At 40.3% G+C, this 13,849-nt stretch overlaps 1 protein-coding gene across 1 annotated transcript; it reads right to left on the minus strand.

Moving 5' to 3' along the window:
• Positions 1 to 3,330: 3,330 nt before the first annotated feature.
• Positions 3,331 to 13,073, minus strand: LOC116064232 (fibroblast growth factor 4-like). The gene is made up of 3 exons (XM_031319282.2): positions 12,760 to 13,073; positions 9,537 to 9,640; positions 3,331 to 3,749 (listed from the first exon to the last, which is right to left on the minus strand). Exons 1-3 carry the CDS (start codon positions 13,043 to 13,045, stop codon positions 3,573 to 3,575), a joined length of 567 nt encoding a protein of 188 aa, XP_031175142.1. The 5' UTR covers positions 13,046 to 13,073; the 3' UTR covers positions 3,331 to 3,572.
• Between the last annotated feature and the right edge of the window lie 776 nt (positions 13,074 to 13,849).

Genomic DNA, 13,849 nt, shown 5'->3' on the forward strand with positions numbered 1-13,849 from the left:
TTACTCAAGTACTGCACTATACTCTTCTGAGGTACTTGTACTTTAAAGGTTGGAGGAAACTGAGGCGCTCAAGACCAACCTTAGTACACCAGGATCCCCAAACTGGAGAGCTCCGGAGGGACACTCTACACACCCGAGCCACACTCCATGCAGACTGCATAGTTGCAGAGTAATTGCACTTCACTTAGAATTTCTATTTTCTGCACTTTATACTTCTACTCCTCTACATCTCAGAGGCAAATATTGTACTCTTTATTGCACTTTGTCAGCACTAGTTAATTTGCAGATTTCGATTATTAAAGCAAAATATAATCCACTTATAAATGATATTGTATTATTATAAATTAAACTACCCAGCAGTATAACATAATTAAGTCCCAGCTTTACCAGCTGCAACAATAATGTGATTAACACATGAATGCATCACTAATTATTATTCAGTCATATAATATACTGTATATTATTCTGCATATAAGCCTCTTTCCGACCAAGTAGTTACAGGAACGTAGTTATAGGAACAGTCCACTTCTAAACAGTTCTACTAACTTCTCTCCCCCAAAACAGTTTTTACCATTTGCATTCACACTGGCCAAGTGGCCATAGGAACTGACCTTTTGTTATTATAATCACAGCCATCTAACTACCACTATGCGGAAAAGGGAAAAGACCCTGCCCTGAAGTAGGAGCTCAAAGAGTTACAGGAACTGTGGCCAGAGGAACTTAATAATCCCCAAATTGGACCAGTCAGAACAGGAGAAAAAAAGGGTTCTAGGAACGTTATGTTCTAGGAACTGCAAAAATCCTTCCGGTCGGAAAGCGGCTATAGAGTACTTTTATTTTAGTACTTTTTCGTCTAAACGCAGCCGCTGTCTGGTAGAATATCAGAATATGGTGTGACGTGGGCAGCAAGGTTTTTGAGTCAAATACTAAATACATCCAAAATGTGTCTAACCTGAAAATAATCGAAGCAAAGCAATTTCAACAATGGTTTATTTAGAGCCGTCAATTATCAATCCAACCAAAGCACTGAGAGTTAAAACAAAATAAATTACAACATAAAACAATGAAAGAAATATCCTAAATGATAAAAAAAATGACTGAATGTGGAACTTTAAACAGTGTGTAGTTGTCAGAGCTGATGGGCCTTGGTGTTAAATTATCACACATTTGATTTCATAGCCAATGAGGGGGAGCCGGTGTTGTCCAGCCCGGGGGACGAAGAGATATCTCTGCGTTTGGTGTTCGGAAGAAGCCTTGCTGCTGAATTACAATATCCAGGGCAAGAGGAGCTGAAGGCACAGACAAACAGCCAATTAAAATATGTGATATAAGATCAAATATTTTAGCCTGTTAATTTCTGCTTCTGGGAATAGGAGACAGAATTTAGGCAAAAATATAATTTTAGACAGCAGTATCGCAGTAAAAGCCTATTCCCTGACATCAGTATCATGTAAGACGTATTTGAGTTGTATATCAGCATGTCCTCCTGGCCTTTATGTATTTTATAACTCTGCATCCATTCACTTTAAACAAATAAAGGAGAATAATTTTATTTGACCAATGCTTTTCCACACATATATATATATATTACATGTACTTTAGTATTTTCCCATCTTTTTAATGGCATTTCCTTGAAATGAAATGAAAAATCCATTGTACAATGTCCCTTCATTAAAAAAGAATATCATACCAACTTTCTAATAACCAACATTATAACTGAACAGCCAACATCAGAACACATGTCAGGCGTCAGCTGTCGGGAGTCAATGCTAAAAATAACTCTCTTGAATAAATACTGTGAAAGTATTGTCTCATTAGCTCAGAGAGTTATTAAGACTGGCTCCCGGCTGGCTAATTTGTTAACGTCTACGTTGGATGCATTGAGCCTGTTAATCAGTGCTGTTGTGGGGTCAGCAGTGGTTTGGCAGTGCTCAGAGCCCGGTACACAATAACCTTAAGCTTTAAGCCTAAAAAAGACTTCTGGTTGCAGTTACACACATGAAATGCAAGTGAACATGAGCCCATGATCCCGCCTGGGTATCCAGCTAAATAACAACCATATTGGTTCAGTCAGACACATGTGAGATGGACAGCTGATAAATAGGGCTGTGTAGGTTTATTAATAAGGTGGTGATGAATAAAGATAATGGCTCATGAAGAGTCTCACCATTAGCTCTAAATGATCTGTGCAAATAAAATAATACTTACTTACTAACCTGATGGTTAAATGGCCAGCTAGAATTGTTTTGTTCCAAGAACGTTCTAAGAATGTTATCATGCACTGTTCTCGTAATGTTTTTAGTGGGAAGTTTTCTTTTGGTTCCCAGAATCTTCTTTTTTTTTAAAGGTAGGATAACATTCTATAAAAACATTCTAAAAATGTTTGGTGAAAACCTTTTTAAAACGTTAATGCCTAACATCCTTTAAGCCCAGTACAGACCAAAGATTTGTGACGATACGAGTTGAAACTTGCAACTACTTGCAACGAGCCCGTCTGCAGCGTTCTGAGACCTGCCAGTTCACACCAATGAGACAAGACGAGACAATCTATCATCTCCATAGCAACGACTCTTCGTACTCCCGTTCTAACTTTCGACTTGTAGCTGGATATATCATTTGTTTCGTCTAAATATGAATGTGGATAACGTTAGTGATATTGAGATGCTTACTACAAGACACGTTTTATTTCTCTGATTCACGGCTTTGTTCTAACGTTCTTCAGTCACTCTCTATCTCGCTTGACAATATAACGTTACCGTGCATTCGGGCGGTCGAAGAGGCTCCGTCTAAAACTCTACAATGTCGACCAGCTGTAACATTAAAATAAAATGGATTATTGATCATTTCATTTCTATAGTTTATAGCTGACTTTACCATCTGACTTCTCTATTGGCTGTTGAAGCAGGTGACGTCTCTTATGTTCTAAAACCAGCCTCTGGAGACTCGACCAGCTGAGTCGCAGCGACACCAGCTGAGATGGGCCAGTTCAGACCGCTGCAACTTTTCCCTGCAACGTTCTAAACAGTTTCGTCCTGTCTGAACTGGGCTTTAAACGTTCTCTGAACATTAGATTACAACCTTTCCTTTAAAACATTATTAGAACTTGTGGGTAACGTTAGCCAATGTGGTGGGAACGTTCCCTGCTAGCTGGGTGCTTTATATGGCTACCACCTCAGCTACCTGAGACAGGTAATGGAAACAACTCAAATACGATAATAATGATTTGGGCCCTGATTATTTCAGTCGAGCACCTGCAGCATGAATCCATATTTCCTGGAACCGTCCCAAACTCCATATGCTGCCCCCTGAATATTTGTATAGAGTCTATTTTTACTGATAGCAATGCTAACACTCATACTGCTTTGTATTCTGGCCATTGGAGTCTATATTCACAGCCATGTTGAAGCCACATGACTGTTCTGTGGTCGGTGCAAACGTTGCCTACAGCATCGGTTAGCTCGTGATTGGGCAAAATCGTTTGAAGCAGTTTGTGTTGCGTTGTGTTAGTTGTAGAAGGAGAACACAGTGGCCTTGGCTTTCTTCTGTACTGCTGAGAGTTTTGATCTTAAAATTCATATCCTGGGAAGGAAGTGTGTCATGGTCATGGTCGGTGTGACCCGGTTGCCTCTTTTGGTCTTGCCGGTCTTGCTGAGGCCGATGTACATGCCGGGGTAGGCAGCTGATTCATACGCGTTATAGTTGTTGGCCAAGAGATTCTCCTTGAACTTGCATTCATCGTTGTAGTGGCCCTGAGGAGAGAAAGACGAGGAAAATGTATTGAAATGTATTGAACATTTTCTGGTACAGGATATAAAATCCTCTGTTCCAGACTCAAACAACACAAAACCAAAAATGATATCAACAAATTTGAAAGCACATTCCGTTCATGTTTAAAAATTACTTACATTTCATAAATAAGTTACATAAATTACAAACCAGCTTTATAATTGTACATTACATCTTTTTTTCTTTTAACACACACTATGTATACACCCTATTCTTCTGATTCTTCTGGAAGCTCCTTCCATGGTTTTACAGCACAAAGTCTGAAGAAATTCTTTCTTTTCAGACAAGCATGTTCTGTGGTAAAGCTTTAAATAATTCCCTCTTTAATCATACCTCCATCGGTCCAAAAATGAAAGATATATATCTGTATATAATATAAGCTTATACACCTCAATCATATCTTTTCTGTATCTTCTGTATACAAGAGTCGGTAAGCTTAGTTTTCTCAATCTTTCTTCATACAACATATGTTTCATTCCTGGGATTAATTCAGTAGCTCTTCTCTGGACCTTTTCAATATTTTCTACATATTTTAATTCATAAAACAAAGTGATCATTTATCAAATCAATACTAATCATTGTTTCAGTTTCTGGAATGTGGCCATTGTTTAGGACGGTTTGTAAGACAACTTCCACCTTTCCTGATGACACATCAGAATCATAATTCACAAACACTGATCCTTTAAGGCACGTGGCAGTTTTTCCTTCATCAACATCTGTTTTTCCAGCTATATGAGTTTTCACTCATTAATAAAAGGCCATTTACATTCAGTTTTTTGAGTACAGATTGGCACACACATTTGGAAATAATATTGCTACAATAATATGCCCATGAAAGGGTTGCAACAGACAATACAATGTACCCGCCTACACCAGAAGATATGGACACTGTTGTGGTATTGTGTATTGCATCCACCATGACAAATATTGCTCAGTTTCTTGTTAGAATGAGACATTTTTTCCCCCCAATTGTCCAATTTTCTAAGTTTCCATTTCATTGTTTAAACTAAATCATGTTTGTAGTAATAAAGAGAAAAGGACTTCATAACATGAAAAATATTTCTTTTCAAAAGAAAGGGATCTTGTTAAAATCAGGAGTTTGTCTCATGGTGGCAGCAGCTGTAAGCGGACACATGCAGGTTAGAGAAGGCGACAGCAGGCCACCCTGTCCTACGGAGAAGCATTTCAGTTCTACACACAGTCAGATATCTTAGCTGTGTGGAGAAATGGTATCAGGGTTAGGAGCTGTCCTCGTTGTGTCACCCTCACCATAGATACTTATACTTAGAGTTGTTCCTATACTGATACCAGTATCTGAAAACCCTCTGATACTGCCTGAAATGCTGGTATCGGTATCGGCGAGTACTGGAGATTATGCACCGATCCGATACCACAAAATTTTGCCTTTTATGATATTTTAATTACGTGTCATGCCACTAAGTGGCCCCATCCCACACAGAATTACATGACACCAATAAAAAAGTTATTTCATCCACAGCTTCCGCTCTCAATGTCCACACACAACATACTCTACTCTGCACAAAATAAAGAATAAAGAAAACATATTACAGCAGCCACAACACAATAGTGTAACCCATACATTGTCCAACAAGAACTAACCATTTCATACTGAAGAAGATCTACTTTAAATTTGTTTATTTATGGGTTTTTTTCTGTTATCACTGACTGTCAAACTGGATTATAAAAGAAAGTTCTATGGCATTCATTGTTTGTGTTTGTTCATGTTTCACAAAGAGTTTAACCTGAGCCAGGCCGACAACAATGACGGCAATCATCACATCCATACAGGGATAGTAATAGACAGCTGTTAAAACATAATAAAATATGTGACACACTGGTATTGGATCGGTACTTGGTATGGGAAAGCAAAAAATGGTACTTATAATACTAGTATAAACTAATATAAGGAGGGAGACCCCACAGTGGCTTGGCAGGCTCCCTCACAGAGGTCTGTGAGCAGCTTCAGCCAAAGGTCAATTTATCGCCCCCCCCCCAACCAACCACCTACCTACAGGCCTGCTGTTAGATGAGTAAGTGGATGACTAACTGTTGGATGACTAACTGGTTTTTGGATTATGACTGCATTAGCCTCAGGTAGCATTCACAACAACTTTAACTGGAGCTGATCACTCCAATGTTACCAAATAAAACATTACACCTGTGGCTCGGGGCCAGAGGAAACCACGTACCATCACTGAGACATGCAATAAAATCAGACAGAAGCAGCGGACACCGGGGATCTGCGTCATCTGGATATTAATAGTTCTCATACTTTTAGATCCCATTTCTGAGCATTGTATTTGAATTATTATTAGTTTCATCTCAGTTTAATTATTTGTTATTGTTATTAGAACAATTGTTATTTGAAATTAATTTGAACAGTTATGGGTTGTTTATTTCCAAGCAAATAAAAAAAAATTATTTAAAATTTATTAAATAATTAAGTTATTTTAAAATGTTCTCTGTGATGTGGAGTAAATGTGTGTTAGATATAACACATAAACAGTTCAGTGTCTATAATCTGATCATAAGGCTAAATGAATTTTTTAAGATTGTATTTATTGATGTTTTTTTGACAACATATGAACAAAATATATAAAAATCAACACCCAAAATACAAATGAAACAAACAAGCATGCTCACATACACACGTACAGACTAGAGTGCGGATCGGGCAGCATTTTTCTGTCCGAGCCCGGCCCGAGCCTGACACAGTTAAAATCTCGTTTTTTTTTCTCATACTAATGACACATGTGCGCTTGTTTGTGTGGAAAGTCCACTTTTACTTTTAAGCAACTGTAGGAAGACATTCGGAAATGTCACCAGATGAGCGCATCAGCGCACACGGGGCAACAAGCGCACGTTAACACAGGCGTGCACCTACATAATAAGCTTTTTTAAATTTAAAATGTTCAATGCCTTATCGCGCTGATGTGACAGAGCCCGACCCGAACCCCAACATCATTTCTAAATATCTGTCCGAACCTGGCCCGTTGGATACCGTCGGGTCCCGACAGACACACACAAACACAAGGGGGGGGAGAGGTACAAGTATGCCCAACTCATCTTAACCCCAAGCCAAAGAAACCGAAACCCAAAGATGTCCAGTAGTATGCATACAAAAAACAAAGACCGGCATAGACCAAATCAGTGCATACTTACTTGCATAAATAAAATCAAATTGGGTCCAGATATTGCAAAAAGGGGCCCCAGGATTCTTCCCATTTATGCTAATGTTTTGACATGCAGACATCGAAAAAAGTCAAATATCTTTGACTGTATACTGCATGTCGCTTTTGTCGTCATTTTTGTAGCTTTTTACGACTTTTTTGTGGCTTTCTCAGACGTTTTTGTGATTTTTTAAATTTTTATTAATTTGTTGTTTTTGTAACTTTTTGTTGCTTTTTTTTTTCATTCTTTTCGACTTTTGTCACAATTCGGTTGACATAAAGCACTAAAAAGTCACCAAAGAGTTCCTTAGCTATCATAGAGTTTAGCAAATCAAGCAAAACGATGATTAAATTTTTTTTACATGTTTCACAGCCTGAATATGCAATCTCTCTGGTTCTGGGGGAATTTCTGAGTCTCGCGTAATAACAGTCTGAAAACAGTTTCCTGTCTGTTTGGTTTGGCGAACAACAAGGGGGCCAAAATTTATTGTGAACCTACATTGTAACGCGGGCCAAATCAGAGAGGGGCTGGTTTCGGCCCCCGGGCCTTGAGTTTGAGACATGTGGTCTAGATGTTCTGGATTCTGGATGTACGAGGCAGACGGCTGCGTGAGTCTGTTTCAAAGTGTTCACATTAGGCGTGCAATCGTTAGATGGCTGTTGGACGAGGGCTCATGTTGCACCTTGCCAAAGTTGTTGGTCTGTTCTGTATCGTCAAGGTGCCGTGCACAGATCTCTGACACCTCACATCTACACTTGCATGTCTACACAGGTAACAGTGTGTTCAAATCACACCATCACTAACGGACACCTTAATAATACTGTTACTGCTCATTGAAACATCTCGTCAGGTGTTTCCCAATGTGACAAGCTGGAGGATGCTGCGGTACGATACTGTCATTAGGCAGTGGCCCCATTGCATCATCAAATATGTGTCCCAAATCTATATATCAATGTAAAGCATTTTAAATCAGAAACAGATCTTTAGTATGAGATGTAAACTCTTTGAACTTGTGGATCCCTGAGAAACATATACATCACATTTGATTACAGTATAGCAAACTTGATTTGTGAAGATTTTCAGAAAATAAGCCGCATCATAACATAAATTGGCGGCAAATCTTGTGATCAGAATTGTCTGATCTCTTTAGTTTCTGTTGCATGCAGTTCTTGCCTGACAAGTGAGTGAGACTTTGAACCTATCTGCCAAGTGTGCTGCTGGAGGGGCTTCTGAGATCTGGATACATTTAGGGAAGTGTATTAATAGTGATAAGATGAAAAAGAGACTGAATAAGAGTAACAGTAACAATCCTGCTTTACTTTAGCAACAACAATCACAGCACAACTCTTTTTTTTTTGCTATTTTAGATGACATTTTATAAGTTACAATTCTACTTGATCTCATATTGAATCGGATGGCATCATATTGTAATTAATGTAACATCGCAAAGTTTGCATCATAACTTAACTTTTGTGGGGCGACCTCTATCTCACCCAGTAGCGTCTGCCCCCCATGTAGGCTGAGTCCTTTGCAGTGGCCGTGGGTTCAAGTCCAACCCGCGGCCCTTTGCTCCGTGTCATACCCCCTCTCTCTCCCCTTTCCTGTCTTCAAGCTATCCTGTCAATTAAAGGCCATAAAAAGCCACAAAACATTATCATTATTGCCAGAAAAGTTTGAATGGAGGTCATAATGCAATATCTCCCACATGAGCAACAGAATAGTGTAATGTGATGTTTTAATCCTGATACACACAGTGGACAGATGTGTCTAAGCTGCTGCTTCACGTAGCTGCAGGGATTTCATGAACTGAAAGAGGTTTTCTCACACACACACACACACACACACACACACTCACACACACACACGCACGCACACACACACACACACACACACACACACACACACACACACACACACACACACACACACACACACAAGCACGCACGCACACACACACACACACACACACACACACACACACACACAAGCACACACGCACACACACACACACACACACACACACACACACACACACGTAAAGCAGCTGTGGACAGTTAGTGAGAAGAATCACTCTTTCATTTATAGATCAGTGCAGACAGATTTTCTGTAATTTCTGGTTGGAGTATGTTGTATCTGATTAAAATGCTTTATTTACATTTTTAAACATTATTTTGTAATACCTGTTCATGCAGGTTGTTAGTTTAGCTTCTGGTCCACATCATCCCCCATTACTACTTACAGTGCCACTAGCAGAATCAAGCCCGTAGGTTCAGCTAGTTGAAGCTCAGGTCCGAGATGAGCTTTTTTTTACTTTGTTCGCAGACAGGGGACTCAACTACCTTAAGGAATCTTTCCATACTTCAGTGAACATCCAGGTTACAGCATTCAGATGTGTAGAAACCAGAGACCCTCACACATCCCAGCATGGAGATGATGCTGTTTGACTTTCCACCATATCATTACACTGCTTATGGAAGACATCTGTGCAAAGAATTCTGCCACTTTCAGTTCAGGTCACACATCTTGTAACAAATGAACGAGGCCTGATCCGTTCTTACCGAGCCGTAGAGTTTCCCTTTGTCGCTCATGGCGATGAAGAGGCCGCTTCTCACTCCAAACAGAGTCAGCACTCCTCTCTCCACGGGGGACATTTCTAGAAGGCCTAGGATAAAACATGGAAATGATCAGCAGCATAAACGGAAGTTCAAAGTAAATGGGACACTAATAATGCTTACTAAGATTGCCTCAGAAGGGCTGTATAGTCCCAAAAAGATTTGAACAGGAGCAGTGGAAAGCCCCTGAATAATGTTCATGTATCCTCAGCATCTTGCATAAGTGATGCACTTCATGTTTTTGTTTTAAAGCACATTTATCTTTCATTACATTACATGTCATTTAGCTGACACTTTCGTCCAAAGTGACTTACAATTGCTATATATATGTCAGAGGTCACACACCTCTGGAGCAACTAGGAGTTAAGTGTCTTGCTCAGGGACACATTGGTTGATGTATCACAGTGGGAATTGAACCCAGATCTCCCACACCAAAGGCATGTGTCATATCCACTGCACCATCACCACCCCAGGTATTTAAACTGTAGGCCTTAAACAGAAGGTGGCTGATTCATGTGTTGCACTTTGAACTAAACAGAAAACATTTACACATGTAGTATCTGAAGAGCCTATACGGTTAAAGTTTGTGTAAAGCTCAAATGTGCTAAGACATCATGAGCATTGTGTTAGTGACCTAAGATTAATGATTTTCCTCTCAGTGGAGTGATGTGTTGAAAAGGATGTTCTATTTGATTCTGTGATTGGTGGCTGAGTGGGATCAATGATTTTATATGTAGTGTTGGAGCCCCCCAAAGAGACTCTGACCTCAAAGGGACTCAGACCTTTATTTGCCAACTCACATCTATTTACTTTATCTAACATGTTACCTAAACGTACCCCTTATAAACCATGTTCTTGCTGCAGCAAGACAGAGTGGCCGTTTTGACTGAGGTACTCTCCGGGCTTTCCATGGAGTCTGCAAATTGATGCTGGAATCTTTGATGTAATAAACCTTTTATAATCAGGATCAGTGTCAGCGAATACTTCTTCCATAAAGCACCACAGCAACGAAACTAAAGATAACACACACACTACAGGCCAATCCACATGCAAAGAGTTTTTAGAAGCAATTCTCTTGACAGACACGCTTCCTCTTCATCAAATGTACCACACTAACTTCTTCTGGCTAGCTTAGTGAAGCATATTCTCCACAGACAGCTGTTGAAATCACACATTATATGTTGTGAACCTATTAATGGTATATGTGCTATCGCTATGAACTGAAGACAGATGTCTGGGCTGGTGCAGGTGCAGAGAGCTAGAAGTCCTGGGAGTTAGTTTACACTGAAGGCCACAGCTCTTAGCTTTAGTCACATCACAAACAGAGGGAGACACCAACATGTGGCGCTATCTGGTATTACAGTAGAACCACATTACTAAACTCTGACTGCTACACCGCAGTCTATATACGCGATGGTCCACTTCTGGGATTGCTCTGGTGGCGCCGGAAATTCCGCCTGATGTCACTCATTTCGGCCGGATGTCCGTCACCTTCCTCTTTCTTTGCGTTGGCGTTCTAAACTCCGGTGGATTTATGAGGACTATGGTTAACTGCTCCTCAGATCTCTGCAGGGTAAATCCAGACAGCTAGCTAGACTATCTGTCCAATCTGAGTTTTCTGTTGCACGACTAAAACAACCTTTGAACGTACACATGTTCCACCAAAACAAGTTCCTTCCCCAAAGCTATTTTGCAGAGGCACCGTGGCTCCGTCCGGCGCTTAGCGCCGCCCAAGATGATTGTGATTGGTTTAAAGAAATGCCAATAAACCAGAGCAAGTTTGTATCCTATACCGGAGTGCTGTGTGCACTAGCCAGACCCTCCTCCGCAGCGCTGTGGAGGAAGGTCTGGCAATGTGAGACTAGCTACACCGCTACAGTTTTTGCTGCTGACAGGCAGCCAAACAGAGGTAAGACTGGATTGATCCCCAAGAACAGAGAAAGCAGAGATGTTAGGGCTAGTCACGGCCAGCAGCTGGCCTTCCCACAGATAAAGGTAGTCTGTGTGAGTCTGGGACTTGGTCAGTCTGAAAACACTGATCTGAAATTGCTTAACATCAGTGTATAGCTTCTGTCCGACCTCTAGTCTGGATTTGAAATGCTGTGTAGAGTGGCTGATTATACTCAGCAGGGATGACTTGTTGGCTTATCATGTCAGTATTCCAACTGAATAATTGCTTGAATTGTAATTAGAAGAAATGCATCACTTATCACAAGTCGTAATCACATCATCGGTGTAACCAGAGCGCTGGGTCTCTGGCAGGAAGTCACTCAGAATGGGATGGAAATATGAGAGTCTTATAAAAATAATAATGCAGATTTAGGTAAAATGAAGTAAAATATTTTTCATCATTCATTCCTTCGGTCAGGTACAGTTAGAGTGCCCATAAAGAGGTTATTTTCTGACTCCTCATGTACCTGTTAGCAGATATTTTGTGTTATTATGTTACAAGAGTAAAATCCTTCAGGTTCTGTTATCAAAGGCTACATTTGGAATGAATGTAATCGGCCTCTACGGGGTCATAAAAGTTATCTAGCACAGAATATACGATCTGTTCACAGAGCATATCTAAATATTTTCAAATAAACAGAACATGAAGAAGACTTTATTGTCATGTTTCCGGCTAAACATCTGAGCTAATGAACTAGAAATCCAGACGTTTCCCATCATGCGCAAAAACTGCTGCTGCCTCTATCTTGTGACGTTATATATGACATCACAGCAAGTCGGCATCAAGTTGGACAGAAATCCAACACACACACACACACACACACACACACACACACACACACACACACACACACACACACACACACACACACACACACACACACACACACACACCCTGAATCAGTATAAAGGACTGTGCAGTTTGTAAATGACACCACCAGAAGCTCTGTTTGATATATTGAATATCATATTTTACATTTAGGAATCGTTGCTCCACATTTTCCAGTAATGCCCAAGTGAATTCCATATTATCTATTCACATAAACTGACCAGATATTATTGGACATGCTTTGCATTTAATTGTTAAAATAAGCACATATTTGCTAATGAAAAAGCATTTAAACAACCCATACAGAAACCACTGGACCCAATGGCCCCAATCTACTTACTCAAGTCTTGGTTACATTTGTACATTTATTTGAAAGGCAAAATGACTTACTGTATCTGTTTTCATTATGCACGCCTGTGATCTTGCCGTTCGGTAAGACCTGAATGTGGAAGCCAATGCCCACGTTACAGTAAAGCCTTCTCAGTCTCTTTATCCCCAGCAGGTATTCTCCGTCTCTAGCTGTCTCCTCCCTCTTGTCCCAGGAGCCATCCCGAGCCACTGGCCCGCCAGTCCCTATGCTCCGTCTCTTACTGCTGATGACTGGCAGCGGAGCAAAGGAGCTGCACAGGAGGATGCCATAGAGCAGCAGAGGGAGCTTGGAACCTGGCGATGACATCCTCTGCTCACTAATCGCAGATACACTACTGTTGAGTATTACTAAGATCAATCAAATGTTCACTTTGAACAAAATTGGTCATAAAAATCGTTCCGGCTTCAGTCTCTCAGAGAAAACCCATGAAGAAAAGGTCTCAACTTCTGCACTCTTTAAAGCCAAGAGAAAAGTTTCAATGTGCATATTTAGACATCTCTAAAAGCTGAACCCATTAGGGGTCCAGTTTGCCAGTGAGTTGTCTCCGGTTTCCTCCTCAGGTAGATCCAGCAGACAGACAGCAGACTTATATGTGCCCCATATTACATCACACACCACCTGCTGTCCTGTTTGTCTGTGAGTCACAGATGCTGTAGAAGCACACAAACTCAGAAATACATAAAACACATAGTGACAGAAAACAAAAGGGAACACGCAAGTACACAGAAACACAGAGCAGTGAAGTATCAGCATCCATGAAAGGTGTTTTAGACTTGTATGCACGTCTGTAAACCTTAAAACACAAAGGGGAAAAAAAATATGTTGCAACCAAGGCTGAAATCATAGGTGGGGAGGACATGGAGCTCTACAATAGGTATAAAAATATGACTAATATAACAAATCATTTACAATTATTTAAGGTTAAGATAATGAACAGCCAACGGAAAATTAAAATAAGGCAATTATGGTCAAAGTTGCTGATCTGGGAAAAGTTCTGGCATGTTTTATTTGCGATCTTATGGAGATACATACACTACCCACAATCCTAAGTGTAACAGCAACATCTCTGATTGGTCCATCTCGCTGTTACCATGAAAAGGTTTAGCGTTT

This window comes from Sander lucioperca, chromosome 1, assembly GCF_008315115.2.
Source record: "Sander lucioperca isolate FBNREF2018 chromosome 1, SLUC_FBN_1.2, whole genome shotgun sequence".
Taxonomy (NCBI): Eukaryota; Metazoa; Chordata; class Actinopteri; order Perciformes; family Percidae; genus Sander; species Sander lucioperca.

Coding starts and splice junctions, on each gene's coding strand:
- LOC116064232 (XM_031319282.2), bottom strand. CDS start 13,045: ATGTCATCGCCAGGTTCCAAGCTCCCTCTGCTGCTCTATGGCATCCTC. Junction 9,641..12,759: donor GCATAATGAAAACAGATACA/GTAAGTCATTTT, acceptor GTTTTATCCTAG/GCCTTCTAGAAATGTCCCCC. Junction 3,750..9,536: donor AAGGGAAACTCTACGGCTCG/GTAAGAACGGAT, acceptor TTCTCTCCTCAG/GGCCACTACAACGATGAATG.